Below are 27528 nucleotides of genomic sequence, written 5' to 3' on the forward strand. Positions count from 1 at the left end.
TTGTGAAAGAAGTTGCTAATAGTGATGAATCCACAGACTTATCACCTAACTCTGCAGTGCCCTTTAGCTCTACAGATGGGTTTGTTTTGGTTTTACAGCCACAACTGTTTTGATTCGGTCTCACCTGTCACATCAGCATCTTTCCAGATGCAGCAGGCAGCTGTCATCAGTGAAAAAAGCACTGATAAATAATTATCATTATCAATAATTATCATTTCTCATAATTATGTATAATTATATAATAACTTATAAAGTTTATAAGGTGACTATATGTCAATGTTGTGTTTACAGCTTGATTCCACTGCCCCCAAGTGGCTAAAAAATCAATGTAGTTTGAGTAAGTTGGTGTAATGCAGACCAATGCTCATAAACCATACATTTTAGAGAACTCTTTTTTTTTCAAAAGAATATAATTAAGATGCTGGTTTAGCATTTGTGCTGGAAAAGTAAGTTATTAAAAGCAGTTGGGTAAAGTTAAAAAAAAAAATCCTCTGGACTGTAGTTTATTATCTAGTTCATCCAAGAGGCTTCATCAGCTCTACTGATGGAAGAGGGATCCCAGGGAGAAATCTCTCAGGGTTGTTCACAACAGGGTGTCTAATATGGATGAGTCCAGGTAGTTTCATTTTGACTTGACTGCAACCAATGAATATGTGATGAATCTATTACTGCCATTAAAGCGATTGTATTCACAGAATATTAAACCATTGCATCCTAAGCTTATTATAACATCTCAAATATTCCACCGCCCATGGCAAAGACAGCAGGCTGTATTACACTGAATAAGTCAAACTACAATTCTCTACCATATAGGCCTGTCAACTGGCTATAGACTAACTGCAATGTACAGCATATATGTGCTTTGTCAATTTGATGCGGTTTTGGCGCAGGGAACCCACCTTCTTATATAAAACGTTCACATACACGCGAGGATAGTTAAGACATGGGACACCTCTTGGAATCCTGTTAGGGCCTCCTACTGGTCCTCTGACCCACCTTAAACCTCTGCTGTGCTAATAGCGTGGCCAGTGACCGTGGCGCGTGACAGACACAGGTTAGGTTACCTGGTGAGTCCCGCCGCCTCATACTCTGCACAGCTCTTTAACTGAAGTAAAGCCGTAATTCTTGCTTCTCATTGGATAAGAGGAGCACGGTGGACTCCTCAGTCCGCCGCCGATTGGTCGTTTCACCCGCCAGTCAAGCGGATTTCCTTCACAACAGACTGAACTGGGGAGCAGCTGCTGCAGAACCAGTGCGCTCAATGTCACCAGGCACCGGAGAAGATGATTTTACAGCAAGGTCGGTAAAGCTTTTGGCCCATGAAGATATTCACTCAAGTAAGACTGATTCACAAATGTAACTCTGGTCTTTCAGTGCTGATAGGAGTATGATGAGAAATGCGCTGGCTCATAGGGAATGGCCTGCCGCGAGGGGATATGAACTGTTGACTGTCATTGAACACTTAATCGATGCACTGTAAGATTTATTTACTTGAAAGCATGTTTGTGTTTGGAAGGCTAGCAAGTTTTTCGCAACAAAAAAAAAAGAATTAAAATTCTAACACATCACAGTCACAAGACATAGCCTATACCGGGTACTCAGCAGTACCTTGAAAAATTATTAATGAAGGTATATAGAGCTCGTATTTATCTTTCATTATCTATTTTTTGTAATATTTCCGTCCTATTTTGCAATGATTGTAGTCGTTAAATTCAGTGCATCACTTGGCAGTTAGGCACGCACGTGACGCACGCACACGCGCAATTTAAGATCTCAACTTTGGGGATCTGTCTCATCGATGAACCTCCTTTACTGTTTTTGAGCACACACTGTACATGAAATCAGGCAAAGAATGGAAGAGTTGAACTGTAGCACCTGTTGCACTCTGATGGGTTATCCATCATGTGTCCCATCACGGATAGCTGGACTGATAGTTTGATTACTATCATACTCTTTTGGGAGTACAGTAGTTCGATTAACACAAAGATTTACACAGCCACAGTTCACAAATGTGTTTGTCAGAGAAAAGCAATACAAAAACGTGTCTGTGGCTCTAAGGAAAGGAAAGGAAACTGCCTGAAACTAGGACTGTTTATTGTGGTTATACACACTGACTGATTGAGATTTGAATGACTCAGCAGCCAGATTTGGATATCCCATTTACCCTACATTACATGTCTTATCGAACTGAGCCATCAGAATGCTCCATATTGTGATAGCTATGTGATAAAAGTTCCTAATTGCAAAATTAAGCAGGTAATCTTTAATGTATTGCATTACAAAAGTAATCTTGTCCAAACCTGCCTTAATCATTCTTCTCAGTGTAGACCTGGATTAGAAGTTGAACATATTTCCATATTTTTGAAGCAAAAATAGCCCCTTTGGGGGTCTGTTTACGTCCGCCTGAATGAAATTTGTTCTTGATTTTTATTCTTTTGATGGTCAATCAGTCAGAGCACATGAAACATTGTGCTTCATGTGTTCTTGCTTTGATGCAAACCTCTTTGAAGTGCTGACAGTGAATAACAAGCAAACTCAGATGGCTCTATAAAGCAGGAAGAAATAAATAAATGGACCAGAAAAGATTTTGAGTTGAACCCCCAGATGCTGGATTTACAGTGTCTTCTACATTATGTTATTGAGCTCCATGCACACAATGGTAACATGGTAACTTTGTTAAGGCCTCAGAGACCCTGGCTCTCTCTCCGAGATGTACTGGGAGCTATGCAGTAGTAGCTACATGTTTTGTATCGTCAGGCTAAGGGAATAACAGTGTGTACTGCACAACTACAGTAGTAATAGGCTAGCATTGACAAATAAGACAAAGTCATGCTACATAAAAAGATAAAAGTAAAGCAAAATATATATAAAATCAGTGGTGAAAAGAGTAGCATTGTGTCCTACTCATTTGCAAAGCCAGGCATTGTGTCTGAATTATTTCCAAGTGCTTTAGTTTTAGTGCATCCATAAAGGCCTGTGCAGCTTTGCTTTGGACTCTGTGTGTACGTGTGTCAGGGGGAAGGGATTTAGTCAGTCTGTTTTTTTTGGAAATGTGAAATATTTGCCCCATAGATTCCAGAGGGGCCTGCCTCTCTGTTCCTAGGGCCCACAGTCTTCATTGTCGCAGCTCTTTCACTGTTGAGCTCTTTATTCTTGTCAGCCGTGCATCTCAATTAACACACTAGGGGAGCTTTGTGTGGAGAGAGCTCTCTGTCTGTGTGCATGCACATGTATGTATTTACATGAGTGTGCTTGTGCATGTGTCTGTCTGCTGTCTGAGGAAAGGGTGTGTGAATGTCTGTGCATTGGCGCGTGCGTTGTCTTTGTGCCTGAATGCATAACGGCAGTGAAAAAGAGAGAATAGGATACAAGCACAGGCGGAATGAGGGAATGGGAGGCAGAGTAAGGAGCTTTTTTAGAGACAAAATAGAGAGGAGGAACTCTTTTACAGATAGACGTTACATAGCTTATGATGGGAGAAACAGCTCCTCTGTTCTCTTACCTTGTCTAACTACAGGCACAGACAGGCGTTTGGGAAAGAGTGTCTAATTCTTGATCCACAGCTGCTGTGGATGGGCTCTCGTGTTTTTTTTTCTTTGTTGGAGTGTGTGAAGAGGCCGCTGATGCTAGCAGTGTGATGAGCAGCAGAGCGTTAGGGATCCTCAGACAAATGATTGAGTGTCTGGTGAGTAAGGACCCGTACTGGGCAAAGCTGACAGTGTTCGCACATGAAGTGCTGGCTATTTGCAGACTTATAAACCTGTATGTGGTAAGCAGTGTACTGTATTAATTGAGTGAGTTTTTGAATGGTACATCTGTCGGTAATTTGTACTTGAAACAGCAAAGTTGGGCAGACTGGATACATTCATCCATCCATCCATTTTCTGCTGCTTATATTGGGCTGGGTCGCAGTGGCAGCAGGCTAAGCAACGTAGTCCAGAAGTTCCTCTCCCCAGCAACGTTTTCCAGCTCCTCAGATGCCCGAACCACCTCAACCAGCTCCTTTTGATGCGAAGAAGCAGCGGCTCCACTCCACACTCCCTTCGGATGTCTGAGCTCCTTACCCTATCTCTATGGGTGAGCCCAGCCACCCTACGGAGGAAACTCATTTCGGCCGCTTGTATCCGCAATCTCAAACTTCAAAATTCTACTACAAACATCCCTCCAATACAGACTTGCCGATTAATATTGCTTACTTGGTCTAACAAGGAGCCAAAAATGTTTTTAAAATTATTTCAGAGAAAAAAGCAAATCAAGCAATTTTATGAAGCTGTAACCAGTTACTTTTAATATTTCTCAACATACAGTATGATTAAAATTACTTTTACCAGTCGATTTCAGCTTTAATTCACAATCAGACAGGTATGAGCAAGGTACTGTATATTTGTAAGGTTTCTTATTCTTCCACTGGAGCTCTGGTGTGCTCTGTATTTGTGTGTGTGTTGGTGTGCGTATAAATCCATCAGTCTGTTCGTGCACATAATTAACGTGGGTACTTTGAGGCTCAGCACTGTATAACTGTAAACACGACACTGTGTGCTCTCTTTCTTGACACTCAGTGCCAGTTAATGCCTAATCCTCAGCATGAAAAAAAGACAAACAAAAACTCGCTCGGTCAGGGTCCATCTCCAGGCAACCAGGTAGATCTGTTATCCAGTGGAAGCAAAGCACAAAGCAATGTGGGTAACTATTACTCATCTAAAGACCCTCTGTGGGGATGCTCTTCACTTAAAACAATTATTTAAGATTGCTATACTCAATATGGCAGGTGTCTCACTCTCTGTTAAACCAATTTTAGGAATATATTTATGATGATTAGAAATGTGATATTTTGGATGAAAAAGAGACAATAATTGCGGGATGTGAAACCGCAAACAGGTGTCTGATAAGCTATTTGACATTGCACTGGCTATATTCTATGACATATTAACCAATCATTATCCAGTATGTAATACTATTACTAATAATACTATGTAAATAATTATCTATAATTAAAAAATACAATTTCCTGATGGTGATTTTGTCCCAAAACTCTTATTGCTCTCCTCTCATTACTGATGTGTTTATCTCATGCATGGTTGTCCTTTAGTCCTTTTATTTACATACATAAAAGGCTGGTATTCAGGGCTTGTCGCTTTGTGCTGTAAAGTGGAGGCCTCTCCTTTCTTAGCAAGTCCTTTTAGGCTGCCTGAGATCAATGCTTAGATATTCATGGAGCGATGGCAGGAAGGTGTTTGAAGGCTGTGAGACTGTAGGCCTCACAAAAGAGAATTGCTTTGATTTCCCAGTGAGGCTTTAACATAGATTAATTAATCTTAAAATAGAGACGGATGAGATAACACCATCCAAACTACTAGTTTCTGCTCCTGCCTTACACACACACACCACATTATGACACAATATCTTTTTCTGAACACCCTAACTCATTTAGGATCTGTTCTCCCCTGGATACCCTGTTAGAGTAAATAGTTTGATTACTCAATTATAATCATGTTGGCAATTATTGTCAACAAATGCCATGAAAAGACCAAAATCAACCATTTGTTATTCTGTTTCTGACTTACTCCAACTTCCCTATCATGTCAGTCACACTCAGTACCAATCCCATTTGTTCCTACTGGAGATGTAAATCTTTAAAAATGGGTCACAATAATAATAATAATGATGATAATAATAATAATAATAATAATAAAACTTTATTTATAGAGCACTTATCAAAGTACAAAGTACAAAGTGCTTCACAACAAGAGAAATAAAGAGAAATAAAATATCACAGTGAATGACGAAATATATAGACAGGAGACCCTTGCCAGAAGAGCTCAAACTACGTGAAGGTTCATAAGGGATTACAAGGTCTAAAATATAGCCTGGAGCCAGGCCATGAAGAAACTTAAAAGTAATCAACAAGATCTTAAAATCAATCCTAAAACCAACAGGGAGCCAATGTAAATAGGCTAAAACAGGTGTTATGTGGTTGTACTTCTTGGTTCTGGTTAACAGCCTAGCAGCTGAGTTTTGTACAGTCTGCAGTTGTGTCAAAGTTGAGCTGAAGAAAATTTATCGACATCCAAGTTTTTATGTCAGACAGGCAGTCCTGCAAAGAAGTCAGCATACTAAGGTCAGTGGGCTTGACAGGGATGTACAACTGTGTGTCATCTGCATAACAATGAAAAGAAATACTATGTCTGCGGATTACATCACCCAAAGGAAGCATTTATAAGGAGTACAGTATTGGTCCCAGAATTGAACCTTGAGGCACACCGTACTTGATATGGGAAAAATATATAGTTTCATTTTATATAATACAGCTGGGCACTGTACTGTTTATCAAAACTTACTGAGTAGACAGGAGTAATTAGTGAATCAGGTGGGGACTATTTTCAGGTGCAGATCAATACATATTTGGTGTGCTAGTGAGTATACGGCCCCAGAACTATTGATGTTAAAATTAACTACAGTGACCATGTTCGTCGTAATGGAAGAACATGAACATCCAGTGCAATGGTGTGGCTCATTTATTTGTTTTTAATAGTTTTTGGATCTTGTTGGTAGGATCAATTCATTCATTGGTTTTGAGCTTTTCTTGGGTTTTGTTGATTAAAAACATGTAAATAAAATACTGCCAGTGTTAGCCTTTAATGCAACATTAGACAGCTTAATTGCCACATGTGTTCAAACTCTGTTGTTGATTGTAGTACGGGTTAAGTATGTTTGTATATATTCCATTTACTGTGGTATTTTCCAAGATAATTCAAATCAGGTGTCATGTTCAATGTTGAACAATTGACTTAAGCTGGTTGGAAGTATTAAGTGTGCACACTATTATTCTGTTAAACACTACTACTAGAAGATGATGAGATCAGATCACCTAAAACAAGTTCAGGTAGTTCAGGCCAATCCAGTTGTGTTCAGATCCCAGAGTTTACACTAATAAAAATCAGCGTCAGAGACAAAACCATCAAATTAAAGTTGGGCTCCGTTGGGCTCCGTTGGGCTTGATATAGGTCAATTTACAATGCAATTTTACAACAAAAAACAACTTAAAATTTTGGGCACAAAAAAATATTTGCCACATTTCTTCTTTTGCCTAATATTGTGTCAATAAAATGTATTTTGAGTAATTAAACACCATAATTTGGTTATTTTATTTGCTGATTTGAATAGTTATTATAGAAATATATATTTCTAGATAATCAGGGCTGACCTTAACCTTAGATTCACCTTTTCTTTTCCCACTCATGGGACATTGTTAGAGCTTTGTTTTCTGAACAGCATGCAATTATCATCAAATTACAAACTTACATCCACACATACTGTACCACACACACACAAGGGAGTGACAAGACATCACTCATACTCTCCATTAGAAATGAAATAGGTTAATCAGGTTGTAAGTATTTTCTTGTTGGTAGAAAGTGACGAGGATCTCTGATTTGTTTATTTTGTCTCTCATGGCAACCTCAGCCTGCATCACCCTTGGAACATGACTCAAGCACTAAATTAAGTAAGGATTACAATACGCATTAAAGGACACTCAAGCAGATACTGCACAGGCACACTTGTGTTGACATGGGCACACAAACTCTTTCACACAGAGGTTGGAAAAACATGTAGGTAAAAACAAACAGATTAAAACACAAGAATTAGACAACATAAAGCAAAGTGAGGGCTACCATGTGCACCAAAATGAACATAAATGACATTTATTTTTGTATCTCTCTTGTGCTTCATTCCAGGTTAACTCACTATGGCTGTACCCTGACACTATCATCTGTTCAACCTCTTTCCTCCAACCCCCCTGTCCATCTCCTCTTTCCTCCTCCTCAACCTGTCACCTATTTATACCCTGGAGACTCAAAAGAGCCCATTAAAGCTCCACAGACCTCTTCAGCAAGAGACAACAGTGACCATGAGTCCGATGACACATGAACGATCTGATCTCCAGCCTCATCACCTTTTCTTCAAAAGCTACAAATAAGGAAAACTAAGGCTTCAACCACCAGGAATTCTTGAAATACAACAAGACTACAACTGTGCCAAGCTTCAGATGACAAACTGACCCTGATATTTCATTGTGGCGAGGACAGTTTGCAGCTGCAGCAGATCTGGAAAATTTTGTATGCAGCATGTGCTTGGGTCCATGGACTGGAGGTTCTGTTTTATTTTGTTGAAATACAGGAAAACACTTATTCATAACGTGTTTATTGAGTCAGTTGTCTAAATAGCTATGAGATTTGGGCAAGGACACTGAAAGAATAAGACTTCTAAATGGCTTACATATCTGAAGGTAAGTAAAGGTTTTTTTTTGATAGTATAACAATGATTAATTTTCTGCATTAATGATAGTACAGTACATACATGGATGGATAATGAATGTGTTGCTGCTAGCTATTTAGCTTTTGTGTGCTCTGCATGTGTGTGGGGTTGCTGTATACACATTATAAAAATGAGGGCTAATTCTTTATCTTATAACAGTCTCACAACGAAAATCATGTGTTGCACATCTGTGTATTGTTAATCTGATATGATTAGACAATGAAAATAGAGCATATATTGTAGTGGGCATAGAATAAATGTTTAATACCTTGTCATGCAGTTAAATAGAAGTAGCACCAAATATATTACTAAACCATTTTTATTTAGATTTTACAAGGCACTGGCATAATGTAGTAGCATCAGTCATTGTGCATCTGAACAAAGCATACTTTGTGCAGAATGCTGTCAAGAAATAAAAATGTCTCAAAAATGTGGGAAGATCTGAACCACAAAAATATTTTTTTTCTTATTGTGCATCCAGTCCTCCACCACTCCCAGCCATGAGCTAAGCCAACGCCACCCTGGGCGTCCCTTGCAGGATGACTGCTGTCTGCCCCTCCGAGAGCAGCCCAGAAGGGGCTGAAGCTGGGGCAGGGACAGCAGGCTCTAGGGGGTCGGGGGCAGTAGGCACCGCTGGGAGCATCTCAGTTTCTGGGGCAGAGAATGGGGAGTCTAATGGAGACTCTGTCGGAGGTTCAATTGGAGGCACAACTGTGGTCACTGGTGGTCAAAGGTACGCCCGCTGGAGCCGCCAGGACAGCTCAGACATCAACACAGATGATGAGGGAGCCACCATCCGCCGCCTTACTCCACTGGAAAGGCTGAACCTTGATATGTGCCAGGATGACAGGTAGGGGTCAAGAGATGAAGCATTTTATAGATTCTTTGTGGTCATAAGTTATTTTAGAATCACGATTTGTTGTATTTTTTTTTCTTTTTTCAGCTTACCAGGAGGTGAAATTCTTACTATGGTGGCTCCACTGTAGTATATCATAAAGAATATTTAGTGTTACATCTTCTGTTATGTAATCTGGTCGCAGGGTGGTCCGTGAGCTAACAGTGGGCAGAAGAATCGGCTTCTACAAAATTCGAGGAGAGATCGGCTGTGGAAATTTCTCCCATGTCAAGCTAGGAATTCATGCCCTCACCAAAGGTAAGAAACTACAAGACATCAGTGAAATGCAAAAAACACCTACACTCAAGCAAAGGAAAACATCAATCATACTGAGTATAATGATATTTTATAGATAGAAGGTCACTAAAAGTCTAAACACATCCATCTTTAAAGATTCAAATCTTAGGTAAGCTGTTCTCTGCACTGGCTTTTTATTAGATTTAAGTGATATTTTGGCTGATGAACTGTTTCCATCAGTGGGCTGCAACGCTAACAAATATGTCCTTGTGTACCAATTCACTAACAAGGCGATGTGTGCCTTGCCAGGGGGCTGATTCAGCCACAAAGAGACTGACTGTCTGCTGCCCTTGAACAGATGGATTGATTAGAGATCTCCAGTTTCCTTAGCGACGGCTAAAATTGCTGCATGCCTCATCAAAGGCTAAAGGGAGGCAGGAGAATGAGCGTGTAGCTCTGTGTGTGTGTGTGTGCGCTCTATATTTTGTGCTTTACTGTATGCCTGTCTGTGCCATGCTATGTGTGTGCGTGCGCGTGTGCATGTAAGTGGTATCATTTAGTCCTCCAAAAACAATATGAGCTGCGATGCATTTTGAATGCTCCTATTGAAAGCTATGTCACAGCTGAAAGGGAGCCTAATACCAGCCTAAATAATGCATACTGACGCACAATTAGATATCTCAACACCATTTTGCCACTTAAGAACTTTTCTGTATTCAGTTACCTGAGGTCTATTTGACTTCTCTTTATGAATCATTTAACAGAATACAGTAAAGATATCAGTTGTTTGAATTTGATATATCTAAAATGTGTTGATCTTTATTGTCATTAAAATTGTGTACGTTTTGAAAGGTGCACTATATTTTCCCCTCAACACATTTTCAAAGGTGGTAAGTTAAATTTGATTCCAAGACAATGTAGCTAACTCAGCATTCTGTGTCCCTGTCATATTTAATCTTCACCTTGACTTGACCCTCCATATCTGCTCAGACCTGAACTCACTGCAGTATGACAGAAAAAGAGCAAATTACAAAAGCAAATTTCCTTTTTAAAATACGGCTAAAAGTGAGAATTGACCCCCTGGGAGAACATAATCAAGAAAATTGGTTTCTGAGCCCAGCTAATCCTCCATCAAATTATCTAGAGCAGAGCATCAGGCTTGGCCACTTCAGGAGCAATTCTGTGTTTGCTAGGTGGAACATTTCCTATCCTCTGTCTACATAAGATTTATGTTAACACATCTAATGCTTCAGTTATCAAAAAGAGTTATTTTAATCATGATAGACACAATGGGAACACTTCAATTTATAAACATCAACATAGATTTTTTTAATTTTCATCTCCCTATCAAGTTTCTGTTTAAATGAAATGCCACTTTAAAGTATTTCTCTGCATGCTTTTAAATGATCTGCACAACTGACTTTTCTGTAGAAATGTGTCATTTGTCATCATCAACCTTAATCTTCTTCCTTGGCATCACCAGACAAAGTGGCAATAAAAATCCTAGACAAAACCAAGCTGGATCAGAAGACCCAGAGGCTGCTGTCCAGAGAGATCTCTAGCATGGAGAAACTACACCATCCCAACATCATACGCCTCTATGAGGTTTGACTCATACACACTTTCATATTGATTAATATAAGAACTTTATCTCATCTCAAGGGCCTTTCTCAATGATCCGACATCTGGTATACTTCTTGGGTAATGCACTCTGACACTCTGGTCACCCTTCTATCCTTCCTTTTCTTCTTTAGGTGGTGGAGACGTTGTCACGGTTACACCTGGTGATGGAGTACGCAGGGGGAGGGGAGCTCTACACCAAGATTACTACAGAGGGGAAACTTTCTGACACTGAAAGCAAGATCGTCTTCGCTCAGATCCTCTCTGCTGTTAAACACATGGTCAGTACATGTAAGTTTAATTAAGTAAAATAATAGAAAACAAAATCTCAGTCTGAATGTAACCTATATAAGATTTAATTACAATATTAATAGTCAAATAACTGTGATATTGACCATTAAGATGACAACCTGTATTGTCTGCTATATGTTAGTAATGAAATATACTTTCATATATACTATTGCCTATTCTCTGCTGCTACAATGACCTGGTTTAACCATGGGGGTCATTAAAATTTCATCTGATCTTCCAACCTAATTAATCTCATGTGACAATTTCTGTTAGCTCAGACTATTTACACACTGTTTTGATGCATCACATACAGAACTTTTGACCAGCATTATCACGCCTTACATCGAAAGCTGTCTAGTCGGGATTCAGTCTGTTGACGTGGCAGTCACACGGTTGTGTCTCTTATCCTTAAAGATACTTAAAAATACTCTGTTTGTAATAATGATTTGTGTCTGATGTTTTATGTTTTTTCAAAAAAAAAAAAAAAAAAAGATTACCAGGAATGCTTAAAATGACATCTCCTCCTTCTCCCTCATTGAAAAATCCAGAATTAATGAAAATGTAGATATTGTTCATTTAAAAACTTTAACTGCTGGACACCAGATATCTGCTACTTCACTGAAAAGTCCATTCTCAGAGTATGTGCACTGGAGGGTTCAAGTTTCCACATCACACTTGTGTAAGTTGCGTATTGGATCATGCTTGGCTCCAAACTAGTTGTGATGTCACAAAATCCTGCTGGTACATACATGTCTTAAGCAGATGAATGTGAAAACAGCCTTCTAATGTCAAACTCTGTACATACGTCATTCTGCACAGTGAAAGTTAAACATCCAAATGAAGTAACAATAAGCAAAACACATTTTTTGATGGATGGGCACTTTAAGCTTCTGCTGCCAATGTGACATTTATCCTCACCACCAGAATGAATCACTTGGATTCAAACCTAAGAACTCCCACATTTAACAAAATTAGTTTGTAAATGTTTTCTGACAGAAATCAAATTATTAATGACAAAGTCCCATGTGTATTATTGTTAAACCTTGATGGATCAAGTATTTACATGCCATAGTTAGTTATGGTCCTGTATTATTAAAATCATGGTTTGGATCATCTTTAAGCAGCGAATTAACGTGAACGTAGGTGGCTCTTACATAATGCAGTTTCTCCTTGTTCTCCCACAGCATGAAAACAACATCATTCACCGTGACCTGAAGGCAGAAAATGTCTTCTACACCAGCAGCTCTTTTGTCAAGGTCGGGGACTTTGGCTTTAGCACGCTGAGCCGCCGTAGTGAGACACTGAACACATTCTGCGGCTCTCCGCCCTACGCCGCGCCTGAGCTCTTTCGGGATGAGCATTATGTTGGCATCTTTGTAGACATCTGGGCCCTGGGGGTGATGCTGTTCTTTATGGTGACAGGCACCATGCCGTTCAGGGCCGACACTGTGGCCAAACTGAAGCGATGCATCCTGGAGGGAGCCTACATACTGCCCTCGTGGGTGCCAGAGGCATGCCAGAGGCTGATCAGGGGAATCCTCCAACCCATACCATCTGACCGCTGCACAGTGGAGCAGATGATGGGCTGTGAGTGGCTGCTTCCTGTGGACTTCCCGCGTGCCATGGAGCCCTTTAAACTAGACCCATCCCACCTAGCAGAGAGTACTTCACCTGAACTCGGGGAGGAAGAGATGGAGGTAAAGGCAGCACTGGAGACACTAGGAATCACCTCAGAACACATCCTCAACAATCAGGGGAAAGACTGCAGGAGCTCCATCACAGGAGTCTATAGGATCCTGCTACACCGTGCTCACAAGAGACGGGCTGTTGAGAGCATGCCTGCAGTCACACAGGTAGTCAGACCTACTAAAAAGGAACGACTAAAAGTGTACCGTAGTTTAAGGCACACATCTAAACTCTGTGTGATTCTGTGACAAAATGCTCTGCTTCGCTCTGGAAATTAATCAACTTTATAGTCTGGGATGAGATTGCATGGATTTCATTAGAAATAAAAAATAAAAGTGCTTTTCAGTCCAGCAGTTTAAATTGAAATTGTGGTATATAACCCCACTCAGCTCCTGATATCTGGGATTTCTTATTTTAGTATCTTTCTTCTAGTAAGTAAAATTAGTCTCTGTGAGAATGTTGCTGCCGGTGAATCATTGTTGTCTCCTTTTTTGACAGGGACAGGGGACCTGTAATCCTCATGAGATTTGGAAATGTTATGAAATATAATTTATTTAAGTAAACATGATGACGATTATATGGCATACGTAACTTTTTATTTGGGTCATGCAGGTCGGATATTTAAAGCCCACACGCATTCTATGCTCAGTTGTGCCGGAACACCAATAAACCCTATGAGAGAAATCAATGTAGCATAAATCTTAAGGAAAAGAGTTAGAAATCCACAACATTATGCGGAAGTGATAATGGGGTGAAACATGCAGTCAATACATGAAATGTGGTGTCTCTAATGTATAATTGCACTTTTCTTCAATGCCTTAGTTTTCTATCATGTTATGAAATCAGACAGACTGGTTTCATTATACTCCTTAATGTTTGTGATTATATGAATAGACATTTCCCATTTTACCTTCTTATGTGATGTATCTCTATGAGATGTTAGACTGATTGACCTGAATGACCTCACTCTATTTTATTGGCCTGAAAAAGCCAATAAATGTCATTAGGCTACAAATACCAACCACCAAAGTTATTAGTTGTTCATGTGGCAAAATCACTTTTCAGTTTTGACTCGGTATGAGTATTTTTGATTATCTGATGTCATGTTCATGCTCATGTGTTGATTAAAATAAATTAAACATATAAATGCATCAGTCTTTTTTTATGGAATAATTTTAAAAGCGTATGATGCTTTTGTGTTTGTGTGCATGTTTTATAATTTTAACACTAAATACACTCTAAATGTGCATTCACTGGTATTTTGCAAGCAATTATTCATTGCACAGTATTTAGCTTTTTTGTTGTGTTTTACAGCAAAATATCGTAACATAATATAACACAGACTCTAGTATGTGAGTGTGGAGCAAGCTACATAACAGCATCCAAGACACTTCAGTAGGGTATCTTTTTTATTTTATAAATGTATTTTCACTGCTTTACAAGCAGCTGGTCATTGCTTTAAACCATTTTTCTGTATTTTACGGCAAAATGGTATCACATAATAAAAAAAAGTAATCATTTAGGATCATCTTCATCTTGTATTTCAATTTTCTGTATTTTTCTGCTGCCACTTATGTGTATCCAGAAAGCGGGACAATCACGAGTACGGCACATGGTAGGATACTGTACTACACTTCCCAGAAGCACCCAAGAAGACCACGTACTCATGTCCGCATTTACGTTATGACGCAATTTTTGCCATGTTGGAAGGTAGTTTCAGGAGGAAGCGCTGTGACGGTAGACGGTAGCAGCGAAGGAACGCTGAGTAGAGAAACCAAAAGACACCAGGACGCACTCACTCGAATGGTGTTTTGTCTCCTGTCGTCAAACGGTAAGAAAATTAACGTCGACATTAACTGTGTTTAATGGTTTTCAATGTGTTTAATGTCACGAGGGACCACGCCCTCGTGGCAATAAAGATCAAGTTAACAGGATTATTAAGCTAACATGAACTAGCTAGCTCGTCGATGTTGGCCTACGACATTTCCTTCTTTCTGCCATTGACGATATATTATGCAGTCATTTTTTCAGCCTGTTAAATCAAAATCTCATGAATCATGTTGCTCGTATGCGTTCACTGCCACGTTAAGTAACGCTAGGTCATTTCGTTTGTAATTTAATGGCTATGCTGCGAGACAATACTTTTATTTTGCAAGACAATAAAGACACCCTGCATCCGGACTGCTTTCATATATTTTTTTCTCCTCGGCAAGCAATGCAGCATAGAAATAGTCCTTTGCTGGAATTAACTAAAGGCTACTCATCTGATTTGTTTTGACACTTGATATTGTATTCAGATCTCCTGACAAAGACATGTGGGGGCGGGGCTCAATATAAGATGAGGTCATGATGGGAGCGTGGCAATGATGCAATATGAAGCTGTTTACTTGGCACTTCAGTATACGTGTTATTAACCCATTGACGGGGAAGTGTAATCTGTCATACTTTAGATCCCACCCTAAATATTGTGCCTGCTGAGGTTAATGACCTCCTTACAGTCAAATCAGTATGAACTTGCAGCCTCCACATGGGGGTCAGCGTGTGGGGCAAACTACAGAACAGAACCCAAGGAATCAGACACTTAAGCCAGGTGGAAGCTTAGTGGACCATCACTCCATTTACTATACCTTTCTGTTGTCCTGTGACACAAATATCACTGTAATACCATCACAAATTCCATAGCAGGGTGATACTGAAAAAAGGAAATTCTACTGCAGCAACATTTGACTCAATATTTTGACTGCATATCTCAAATGTAATGATTTCTGGGGTATGACTACTGGGACTTTTATACAACATTTAGTCATAGTTGAGGTGTGTGGTAGCATCTCAGATAAGCAATCATATGATCGTCAAGAATGTAGAGGCATTCAACGTTTTCAGTCAGCTAGAACTGTCAAATTAGTTCATAGGGCTGCAACTAACAATTATTTTCATTATCGATCTGTCTTCTTTTTTTATTTTCACCACAAGTTCCCAGAGCACAAAGTGATGTCTTTAAATTGCTTGTTATTTCCAATCAGCAGTCCAAAATTGAAAGATATTTCTGTAAATTTACAATGGTATAAAACAGAGAAAAGCATCAACAACCAGTTATTTTTGCCATGTTTTAAAAAAGAAATTGATTTTTTAAAATCAACTAATTGATTAATCGACAAATACTTTCAGCACTACTTAACTGTAATGCAGCCCATGAGACCAATAAATGACATTTAAGCTTTATCACAAAATTGTGAAACCCAACATCCCAGACAATGTCTAGTCTGACATCATACTTGTATTATATCAGTTTCATACTAATATTACTTGAACATCGATGCCATTGTTAACAAATATTAACCTAAGCTGGGGTCTATATACTGCTGTATTGCTACAGATGTCAGTCACTGAGGACCTTCCAGACATGGATGGGACAGACCTGTTAGGGCTGCTGTTCCACAGTGGAGAGGTTGGGTCTACTGAGCCTCTCTTTCCTGATGGGACCGGGCTCATCGAATCCTGGCTGTCTGAACAGGATGTAAGATTTCATTCACAGAAAAAAAAATATAAATTTAGGATGAAGTTGGTTAGATTGCTATCCAAGACAGTATTTAACCGTATTGTTCCTCTTTATTGTTGGATTACTCAGAATGCTACTACTGTGTATTTTCAAACGTTCCTGTGTGCACTGACGTAAAGGTGAGCTGCTGTAACAAAAGAGTTTCCCCTCGGGGATCATTAAAGTATTTCTGATTCTGAACTCTATGTAATCTTGGTGTTAAAGGTCTTGCTTGAAATGGGGTTTTCCTCATTTGTTTACATGGTTATAGGAGTAACTACTAACTGTAATGGTACATTTTCAGGGTTTGGACATAATATCAACACCATAGAGCAGCTAAAAGCACATGAGCTTGATTACTTCGCTACTATGTGTGCATTTTAGAGTGTAATACGGTTTTCTTTCTCCCAGATACTGACCGGTATGGATACTGAAGACTTTCTGTCCAGCTTGTTAGAGGAAGAGGACAACATGGGGTCTATCTATCCCTCTCATTCACCCTTGGGCAGCGACAGTGGTATTTCTGATGACAGCAGCTCTGGGGTTGGAAACAACAACCTTCTGGGATGCCCGAGTCCCCAGAGCAGTGATAGTGATGTTGTGCCCAGTCCCAGCTACTCCCAGCCCAGCCCGGTGCACTCAGACCCTGCCCTGGCCCCTGGAGAACTGCAGACTGAGAGCGTGGAGGCCTTAACAGTCCAGGCGGATCACAGCTACTCTCTGCTGCAGAGCGGAGGCAGGGACATGGATGTCCTGCAGAGTGTGAGGGCAGAGAATCCAGATACAGATGTCTTCATTGATCTGGGTATGTGTAGTCCAAGAACTCTCAGATTCAGACGTCATTTGTAAGTTCTATAGGCTTAGGTACTTGGATATTTTATAACTTATCCACTTAAACCCCTTCAAAACACATGGATTTAGTGCACATTTTAGTGGGAGGGATGCTGCAAACGATTAAGTAATTAAAAACACACTTACTTGCCTAGCAGATCAGAATAGCAGATTAAGTTTATTTCAAATGTATTTCTCTTGTGTCAGATGACTTGGTGAGTGAGGCAATGGAGGAGGACATCACCAGCGAGCTGCCCTGCACTTTGGCCATAGAGGACTCAACACAGGATTCAACTGAACACAACAAAACAGACCAGGTCAGTTTTTCCCACTTTACCTCATTTCTATGTTGTTGGTTTTTTTGGTCAAAAGACTGAAGGTTTCAGTTTGGTATGCGTCATTCATGTTTGTGACAAGATTGGTGAGCTGATTCTCCATCTTACGTTTCACTGAACAACCACAAATGTAACAGGCGACAAAAATTATTTGTCTTTTCTCCCGATCAGTTCCAGTTTAAAGAGATTGTGCTCACTGAGGAGGAGAAGCGGCTTTTGTCGAAAGAGGGAGCAACTATTCCCACACACATGCCTCTCACAAAGGTAATTGATGCCAAAAAATGCTTATTTATTTGAGCTGATGGTCTTGATGTAAAACTGAGTGGCATTGTAAACTGCTTGGATAACAACATCTGTTGTAAATGTTTAAAAAAAAAATTAATAATAATAATAATCAGACAACATGCTGCTTATATATTAGAATTATTGTTGTTCATTTTTGTAGCAATCATTGTAATGCAATAATCCTGAACAGTGTAATTTGTTGTATTGTTTGGCCATATGTGTGATAGCTATTTAGTTTTTTGACCCTCAGACCCTGCTTTTGATGAATATTGAAATGGATTTTTCTGTTTGGTCTTTCTGCGGCGCAGCTGCTGAGGGCTGTTATATACACATCATCATCTGTCATATCAACATTCTGGTGAAAGCCTCCTCTCTGTGTAACAGGCAGAGGAGAGGACCCTGAAGAGGGTCAGGAGGAAGATCCGCAACAAGCAGTCTGCTCAGGAGAGCCGCAAGAAGAAGAAGGTGTATGTTGATGGACTGGAAAACAGGTGAGATGAAGAGGCCAACATTTCTACAAATGAGAAATGAATTATCTCTGTTAAATTCTTCTCTAACATAGATACAGAAATTTCTCCATCTTTGAGCACCACAGGCTGTCAAGGAGTGTCTTTAATTTTTATGGTTGATGAGTTGTTATGGTTGGTCAAATGCTCTGTGTAGGTTTGGATAAATCTACTATTTACTGAATCAATGTCTACCACAGGGTTGCCATTTGCACTGCACACAACCTGGAACTTCAGAAGAAAGTCCAAATGCTTCAGAAACAGAACATGTAAGATCTCTGAAATATTGCTTCTGCATTAATATGCAATAACACATTTCTAGAAAGTGTTGCTAAATCTGTCCTCTTGGTTCTCACAGTTCCTTGATAGAGCAACTGAGGAAACTACAGTCTATGGTGAAGATGTCGACTATGAAGGCCAGCACAACCAGCACTTGTGTTATGGTAAATTTGTTGACCATATTAACTTATTTTTCTCTCCTGATTATATTTCTCATATCAAGTGTCAAGTGCTTTGTCATGCTGCAGTATTTTTTCCCTCACTCTCTCCTTGGCTTTGCCCTCCAGGTGTTCCTGCTCTCGTTCTGTCTCATCATCTTCCCGTCAGTCAATCCATTTGGTGGAAACAAAGAACAGAAGGAACTCTACACACCCTCCTCCAGTAAGTTACCTCAAAATAAAAATTTCAACCTTTCTGGCCATGTTTCTTTGATACACATAATTTGTTGGGTTCTTCATCAAGATAACATGTCTGTTCAGTGTGTACTAGCAGAATGCACCTCATCACCTCAATACATTTTCAAGTGAATGGCTTCCCTGTCTTTGTGTGACTGAGATTTCATGCGTTTCTTTCTCAACAATGTGTCTTTGTTGGCTCAGCTTTGGTAACCATTTTCCATTCGTTATTGCAGTCATCTCCCGGACCTTGCGCTCACTGCCACCAGAAAGCACAGATGCTGTATCCTACCTTGAGCCTGAAGAGGAGGAGCTTCGCTTGGTGCCCCAAGCAGAGGTGGAGAACGTTAAAGCCATCTTTGCCGGTGGTCAGAAGAATCACACGCCTGACTACCAGAGGGTGGAGCAGCCTGACTCGGAAACCGGAGTCAACAGCAACTCCTCGGCAGACTTCTCCAGTCCCACTCAGGCTGCAGAGATGACGCCGGGGCCGGCTGGCGGAGGAGGGGCCTTACAGGAAGGATCCATTGATGCTGCAGTGGCATCTGCTGTGGCATATGAGGTCACAGGATCCAAGGATAACTGGATAGACCGGAACCCCCCATCTGTCATATTACAGCAGCACCGCTCAGATGAGATGTAGTAGGGAGATGTTGATCAATATAACCAGCAGAGGGAGCCATATTCCTGATGTTTTAGGTGGAGGAAAGCTTAAACTTACAAAAAGGGGAAGGGAAAATACCAGTAAAGATAAATGCCTGTCCCTACTTTTCCCCTACAACAGCCCTCTCATGTACTACAGTTAACTTTATTTGCACTTTGTTCTGATTTCCTTGTTCCAGTGGGCAAAAAGAACTGGAGAGAGATTTCTATATTTCAGCAGTGTAAACTACCTAAAGAATAGGACATTGCAGTGATAAAATACATGCTTGCGTTGCTGGAGGCCGCATGCTACTTTGGTGGTACAGAAGGCTCTCACCTTATTGTACAAAGTGGTGCTAATGACCAAAATGTGTAAATTTGTTGGCACTGCCACAGGAAAATGTATAATGCACCGGCAGTAGATTACTTTTAAGAGAGGTGTTACTTGATGCCGTTATTATTTATCGCCAAATTCTAAGGAGAGCTTTGTTTTCTCTGGTCTGTCTGATCACTTCCAGCAGATCTAGATGTTAACGTAAGCTGCTCACGAATGACTCTCCCATAGTAAATTATTGTGAAAATAAGTAGTCCAACACTCCAAACTAGCCAGAAACATCCATTGCTTAGTAGAAGATAGACTGCTTGATTCACATAAAGCTTGATCAAAGTGGTTGACCACCGTATTGCTTAAGCCATTGCAGGACATTTGGCCGTAGACTTGTAAAGTTTTAGTATTTCCCTTGTAACAAGGGTATCCATGCTCCTTTTTAATTTTGGAATGCTTTGTTTTTATGTTGTTCAGAAAGGCAAGAAAAAAATGTCTGCAAAATATAGTTTGTCATGGTTAGCCAATCCAGTCTACCCCTGCAGTCTCCTGTTTTGCAGCTTCATGGGACAATTCTTACCTTTTTTATAAACATGTCTGAAATACCTTAGCAGCTGTGTGCACAGAATAAGGGGTTTGATATATTTGCTCAGTAAACCATGTTGCAGTATAATATGCTCAAAAATGTAATGACCTGTTTTGTCAGTGAGGCATTTTTGTTGTTTTTTGTGTATTTCTTATGTTACCATCAGTAATAAATGGAATCTAAATAGTATTGGAGCTGCTTTTCGTTATAATCAGTCAGTCAATGAGATTTTAAATGTTGATCATGTTGAACAAATGCACTGACATTTGACATAGTCCAAGAAGGGAATGTAAATACCCTTAAATGATTGTAGCTCTTCTGTACATTTGAACTCTTTATGTGAAAGACATGTCTGGAGCTCTATAATAAACTTTATAAATCGGAATGACTTGAGTTTTTCTTGGTCAGTGTTATTGACAAAGGAATAGAAGAACACGTTCAATCTTGTTTACCTTGAGTTTTACTGAATTTTTCAACTTGAGGAGGTTGTTGACAAAACAAGACCTACATTGAAATTAAACATTACAACAGAGACACAATCAGCTATGAATTTGTGTGGATAACATTTGAACTGTTTTGAGGATTTACCTGAGGAAGGTATCTCTATACACCTATGTAAACAATTTTAAAAGGCTCTTCAGTTTTCATAATCTTTCTTTATCCAAGAAAGTATTCATTTAACAGCCATACAGTGACATTTTCACAGACAAATTATCGCTCAGGAGATACCAGTCCAACCACAGTCTGGAACATTTTGCCACAGCTTTTGTTCATATAGTTTTAGGGAGTTAGGTGCCTCAAGGTCATGTAGGGAGAGTGTTTCTAATTTATTCTCCATTGGGATTTTCACAGCCAGGCTGGGATTTCCCCCATCCTCTTAGCCAAACTGCTTACTGCATTCAGAGCTGTTAAAGCCACAAAATTCCAGCAGCTTCCAGATACAAAAAGATTTATGTAATGTTGTTTATCTGACTAGCAAATCACAGAGTGCATTGGATTTCTTTGTGTAAATAATATGTAAATGTACCTGTATGGATAATGCAGGGACATTTTGAGGATTTTCTTGGGAGGGCAGGCGTTTTCATGTATACTTTAAATTCTGTAAATTCAAACTGTCAATTTGTTGCTTTTTTCCACTCAGAAATTGTTGTATATCCCTGTTCACATTCCTGTTCCATGGCTGGCAAACAATATTTATCTGACTTTGGAAGAAACCTCACCTGTCGGGGAATAACAACTGCTGTGAGGTTGGAATCATGAGTCATGAGCATAGGTCATGAGCTTATTCAACGTGTTGAGACAAGTTGTGTAGAAAGGGAACGGTCGCTCTGAATGACCAGCAGGTGGCGGTGTCAGTCTGATTTCTGACACTGAGCGCTCTGCTCTATGCGGGACGAGTTGGCGTTCAGCGGCTCCATAGATGCTGTAGATTAGGTTAAAGGTCATCTAGTTATCACGTATGCACCTTAATTTGCATTGAAACAAATGTCAGAGTGGTTTATTATTTGACTCATCATTTAACACGAAACCTGTAAAGACAACAACCTTCAAGAGAGTGCAATATTCCTGTAATTAGGCCCACTTTGTAGTAGGCTACCCCCTGTTGTGTGGTAATGTCTGTTAGGAGTGCACATTTTCTTCATGATTAGTTTTGAGATTTTATATATTTTTTTTAATTATTCGTATGCAGCCTACTCTAAATTATTGCATAGGTTACTATGGTAAACATCACGTGTGAAAAGCGAATGATGTTGAATGTAAACACATGCAGTCCCACTGATAAGATAACCTGGCCTGTAAAGACTAATGACCACTTTTCGCGAGGGGCCCACGCGCATCTGTCCGCGGGGTATGAATGGAGTGGGGTAATTAAGAGTGTGTGTGCGCACGCAAGACGCACGCACACACACGTATTCACATCCATCAGCCCCACGAAAGGCCCGGGGGCAGGTGGAGGACGTGAGTATTGTGAGGAGAAACGACACGCGTCAAGTCAGACTGGCAATTAAGCTTCCTTTTCAATAGGCGAACAAAAAGCGGCGTGTGCCGGCCACAAGCTGTTTCGGTCACTCCTCCAAAACACGTCTACATCAAGAAATCTCGCCCTATTGGGGTCAGGACAGGCTCGCTCGCGGGGTGTTTCTATAACTAACAGGAAGCCTTAACGTAGCCGCACGTTAGTACGTTGATAGAATGCACGCGCACGCAGGTGATTCGTCAACAAGTTGTTTATTAAGGGCAAGGCTAGGCAGGGAAAGTTTGGAAGGGGTATATATATAACACAGCAGTGATTCCCCACCGCTGGGAAAGTCCAGTCCTTAAAAGATTGTTCCAGAGATTATCATGGAATAGATTCATTTCACTAGTGATTCCACTGCTGTTTCACCCACAGCTTTAACTGATCTGCATATACAATTACATTGTCATCTGTAGGATGGCATGGCCGAAGATGCTTCGGTCTGCCATGCCCCCTGTCATGGGAAAACATCACTTGGTGCATAACAGTTATATAATCTACAATCACATGGCAGGGTGATGAAGTGGTAGGCTAAATAACATGGTGAATAAACCATGACCTCCACCTGTGATCATCATAATGCAAACAATCACATTATTAAAGAAATTAATTCGGATGCTAAAAATTGTTTTCAAATGCCTTTTCTGTTTATGATTCAAAAGCGTGTAATATCCCGTGATTTATATGTAAGCATTATACATTTAGGTCATAAACATGCCAGCATATGCCAGGTTGTTGTTTACTGTGCGATATCCAGGTGGCCGATTGAAGCCACAGTGGGTTCAGGCTTTGTTATGTCAGTTGTACTTTGCAGTGACTCTGAAAGTCCATCCAGTAAACAGGACTTTTAGTTTTTGCTCATTGTGGTGATGTTGGATGTTGACAAGGCAAGGAGGAATTGGTGGTGGGTGGGGGGGATTTCATGAAAATTTGTAATCTTGCCCCACGTGGGGTTGTCAACATGCTCCGCGCAACTGCCCGGGGACTTTTGCTTTCCTCACTCCGGCTGCTCTGAGCCAATGGTATGAGACAGGAGCGGAAAAGACCGCCCCTTGCCGAGAAACTACGCTGACCTGCTATAAATCCACCCACAGCCTGTTCCGAGCTCAGAATAACGCAAGAGACTACACAGAGAACTAAACAGCCTTTTGTGTTCACTGCGAAACCCCGATCGTGCTTGGATTATAACTATGACTCTGGAAGAGATCCGCGGACAAGAGAATACAATGGAAAACGTAGATAGGTAAATATTTTACACATGGATACAACATTATTCAAGCTTTTGGGTTAATGCTTTAAATCTGTTTATCAAAATGTGCGAAGTGTCCTGATGATGTGTATTCTTCTTTGTGAAGGGTGCAAAGTGCAGGCGCAGCCCTGGAAGAGCTGCTGGTCGCTGCTAAGAAGCAGGACTACCTGACAGTGGGAGTTTATGAATCTGCTAAAGTCATGAATGTGTAAGTATTGCAATTCGTGAAATGTTTAACTACAGTAGCCATTTTATTAACTTTAAGTGTAAGCACGAGAGAATATTTTTTGACCACCTTGTCTTCTCCACAGTGACCCAGACAGCGTGGCGTTCTGCGTCCTCGCCACCGATGAGGAGTACGAGTGTGACATCGCTCTTCAGATCCACTTCACCCTCATTCAGGCTTTCTGCTTCGACAACGACATCAACGTGGTGCGCGTCAATGACATAGAGCGTCTGGCCGACCTCGTGGGTGAAAACGAGACCGGCGAGCCCAAGGACGCGCACTGCATTCTTGTCACGGTACGTTCACCCACTCAGACAGGAGCTGGCAGCCAGTGAATCATGCATGCATCACTCCTCTGTCTGAAATTTCTGCACATGTATGCATCTTCTATATCCGTGGCAGGTGATCTGACTCTAAATATGTCATTGTTGTTTTGTTTTTTTGCAGAGCCCCAGTGCAAACCCATGGAAAGACCCCGCTCTAGACAAGCTGAGTCTGTTCTGCGAGGAGAGCCGCAGCGTGTACGACTGGGTGCCCACCATCACACTCCCAGAGCGCTGAAGTGACACTTAACAATGCTTCACATGATGATGATGATGAAGATGATGAAAAGAAAGTCAAGGAGCTGAGCTTCAGCTGGGGTTGTCGAGCCTTTCTGCCTCACATGTCTGGATTAAGAGGCTGTGGCTGTAACCCTGTGAAAGAGCACACCCTACCAGTGTATTCTGGGTCAGCACGTTGGTTCTGGATTACCCTGATGGAAGGGTTCAAGTTCAGAGGTCAAGTGTGGACGGGGTCAGGTGTATGTGGAGTGCACAGAAAGCCTGATGGACACTGAGAAGGATTTGGACTGTGCTGCATAGTGCATGAAAAGATGATTGACCCAGTTGCTGCCCTTGACAAAAGGCAATGGGAACCTGAGCAGAGAAGGTCACAGAGATATTGTGCAAGAAATGGACATTTGAAAGTTCAGAGGCTGGACTGAATATCATCAGAGGGGAAAAAGGAAGATGCTGGTCCGGAAGAGGGTATCTGAAAAGTTCTAAATGGACTTAACTTTTCTTTTCCAGTGCAGCTATCAGGGATTTCTTGGAATAAGCAGAGACTCTGCTTGCAAATCCTGATTTGAGCTGTACGTGTGACACTTTTTCATGGACTATTATTTTTCCTTTCAAATATGCAGACGAAAACAATGCAATAGTCATTTGAATTGTACTAATTTTTTTATGTTTTGTGAATAAACATTTGAAATCAAACTCATCCTCTCGTCAGAAATGTTATTTCACCTTTTGCATGAAGCTTTACAGACTATCGGCACTCACCACCTTAGGTTAGCTCAGGTTCTAGCAGGTAGGTAGGAAATAACAGCAGATTGCACAGATATAATAGAACCAGGAAGTGTTGCACGACGTCAGCCACCCAGTAAAAGAGAAGTTCAGAGTAAAATGAGGGTGGCGGAAAGTTGTGTGGCTGTAAGAGAGATTACAGGGGAGAGAAAGAGAGAGTAGTTACAACATAATGATGCTTGTGACATGTGCTCTTTCCCGGCGCTGACCTTTTACTGCTCATAGACCAGCTGCCTTATGTGACAGCTTGCACAATCTCTGCAGCCAGAAACGCGGCCGAGGCTGGGGGTCTTGCAGGAGAGAGCTTTCTTTTGTTTTCTGTGCACAGGCAGCTGAGGCTAGATAGCTCTGTGTGTTAATTGTTAGTGTGCTTAGTTGTAGTTTTGTGCATCCATGTGGAAATAGGAGGCTGTATGGTATCAATAACCCAATCAATAAACTTTACATATCAGATATGCACAGTTGGGAAATCTACAGTATTGCATATGCTTGGTTTTCATGAAAGTTCAGTTTAATAAATCCTGCAATGGCTTACAAAATTCATGCAAACCATTAGGCAACACACATGGGGAAAATGTATACATTTTGTATTAATGGAGACACATGCACACACAGTCACGTGCAATCACACCATAGAAAATTGACTGGAATTGAAGCTGAGCTGTAGCAGAAAGAGGGTCAGCGAGATCATTGGTGGCGGGGAAGTGTGAGAGTGTTGTGGTCGGCCCTGAGCTGAAGCTGACAGTAAAAGGCGGCCCACATCAAAGAGATAGCAGACTTCAGAGGAACTCATCTCGCTTTTCTTCGCAGCACCTTGGTCTCCAGCCAACCACTGGTCATACCCTACATGTGTGCACGCCTGAACACAGGTGCACACAAGCATGAACAGACACGCACACCTGCATGTGCACACTCACACACATCATGGTGACAGCCACCCACACACACACACACACACACAAGCAAAGAAGGTAGTCCCTCTCTGCTAAGACTGATGTAACTGCTCAGTGTTCTAAGAACAGAGGAAGCTTTACTCAGAATTACAAAAACAAGTAGTAGAGATGCAATAAAGGGACTTTTTCACTGGTAGGTATAAGGGAGACTAAATGATCATAAATGATGACAAAACTAGTCACTCTCTTACATGTGCTGTCAAAACTAGCTAGATTTGGGATTTAACAGTGATTAAACACTGATATGAAGACTAATGTGGCTTGTGATCAGGAGGCATGGTGTCGCTTTCCACAGCTATGCTGATGACAGTCAGCTCTATGTGGCCGTGTATCCTGATGACACCGGGCCGATTCACTTTTTAACTGTATTTTAGACATAAAGGCCTGGATGTCACAGAATTTCTTACAGCTCACCCAGGATAAAACAGAAGTAGTGATCACTGGGTTCAAAGGCTCAGAGAGAGAAACTGGCCTCCAAACTAAATACACTAGGACTCAACCCAAGCCAAGAAGCTAGAAACCCAGGAGTGATTTTTGACTCTGATTCCAATTTCAAGGCTCGTGTGCAGGGTGTCACAAACAGCATTTTTTTCATTTGAAGAACATCTCCAAAGTGAGGCCATTTCTCTTTCTGAGTAACAGTCTCAGAGAGACTGATGCACACTTTTATAACTTGCAGGCTAGACTACTGTAATGCTCTCCTTTCTGGTCTACCAAAGAATACAATAAATCAGCTACAATTAGAAAAGACCAAAAGGAGAGCACACATTATATCTATTTTAAAGTCTTTACACTGGTTATCTGTTAGTTTTCGTATTGATTTTATAATTCCTTTAATAGTTTATAAGGCACTACATGGCCTTGCACCAGACTACCTCTCAGAAATGCTTTTAGTTTATGAACCAGGAAACCCTCTCAGATCCTCCGGTTCTTCTCTTTTCGCTGTTCCACAAACCAGAACAAAAACATT

At 40.7% G+C, this 27528-nt stretch overlaps 3 protein-coding genes across 5 annotated transcripts; all 3 read left to right on the top strand.

Annotated features, from left to right (window-relative positions):
* The first annotated feature begins 1150 nt into the window (after positions 1-1150).
* Positions 1151-14194, top strand: nim1ka (NIM1 serine/threonine protein kinase a). 2 transcript variants are annotated; one of them, XM_044196111.1, is made up of 7 exons: positions 1151-1299; positions 7737-8287; positions 8798-9166; positions 9357-9469; positions 10932-11053; positions 11203-11349; positions 12544-14194. In XM_044196111.1, exons 3-7 carry the CDS (start codon positions 8856-8858, stop codon positions 13291-13293), a joined length of 1443 nt encoding a protein of 480 aa, XP_044052046.1. In that variant the 5' UTR covers positions 1151-1299; positions 7737-8287; positions 8798-8855; the 3' UTR covers positions 13294-14194. The 2 variants fall into 2 exon arrangements, with proteins under 2 accessions (XP_044052046.1, XP_044052047.1); XM_044196112.1 differs by lacking the exon at positions 1151-1299 and adding an exon at positions 3452-3685.
* Positions 14195-14718: 524 nt separating this feature from the next.
* On the top strand, positions 14719-21152 carry creb3l3l (cAMP responsive element binding protein 3-like 3 like). Of its 2 annotated transcripts, XM_044196109.1 has the most exons (10): positions 14719-14876; positions 16422-16562; positions 16995-17388; positions 17622-17731; positions 17921-18013; positions 18419-18525; positions 18741-18809; positions 18899-18983; positions 19107-19200; positions 19451-21152. In XM_044196109.1, exons 2-10 carry the CDS (start codon positions 16422-16424, stop codon positions 19855-19857), a joined length of 1500 nt encoding a protein of 499 aa, XP_044052044.1. In that variant the 5' UTR covers positions 14719-14876; the 3' UTR covers positions 19858-21152. The 2 variants fall into 2 exon arrangements, with proteins under 2 accessions (XP_044052044.1, XP_044052045.1); XM_044196110.1 differs by lacking the exon at positions 16422-16562 and having other exon boundaries at positions 14745-14876.
* A 2714-nt stretch (positions 21153-23866) lies between these two features.
* gadd45ga (growth arrest and DNA-damage-inducible, gamma a) lies at positions 23867-25519 on the top strand. Its single transcript, XM_044196113.1, has 4 exons — positions 23867-24027; positions 24140-24241; positions 24345-24555; positions 24707-25519. Exons 1-4 carry the CDS (start codon positions 23975-23977, stop codon positions 24818-24820), a joined length of 480 nt encoding a protein of 159 aa, XP_044052048.1. The 5' UTR covers positions 23867-23974; the 3' UTR covers positions 24821-25519.
* The last annotated feature ends 2009 nt before the right edge of the window (positions 25520-27528 follow it).

This window comes from Siniperca chuatsi, linkage group LG5 (assembly GCF_020085105.1).
Source record: "Siniperca chuatsi isolate FFG_IHB_CAS linkage group LG5, ASM2008510v1, whole genome shotgun sequence".
NCBI classification, from domain to species: domain Eukaryota; kingdom Metazoa; phylum Chordata; class Actinopteri; order Centrarchiformes; family Sinipercidae; genus Siniperca; species Siniperca chuatsi.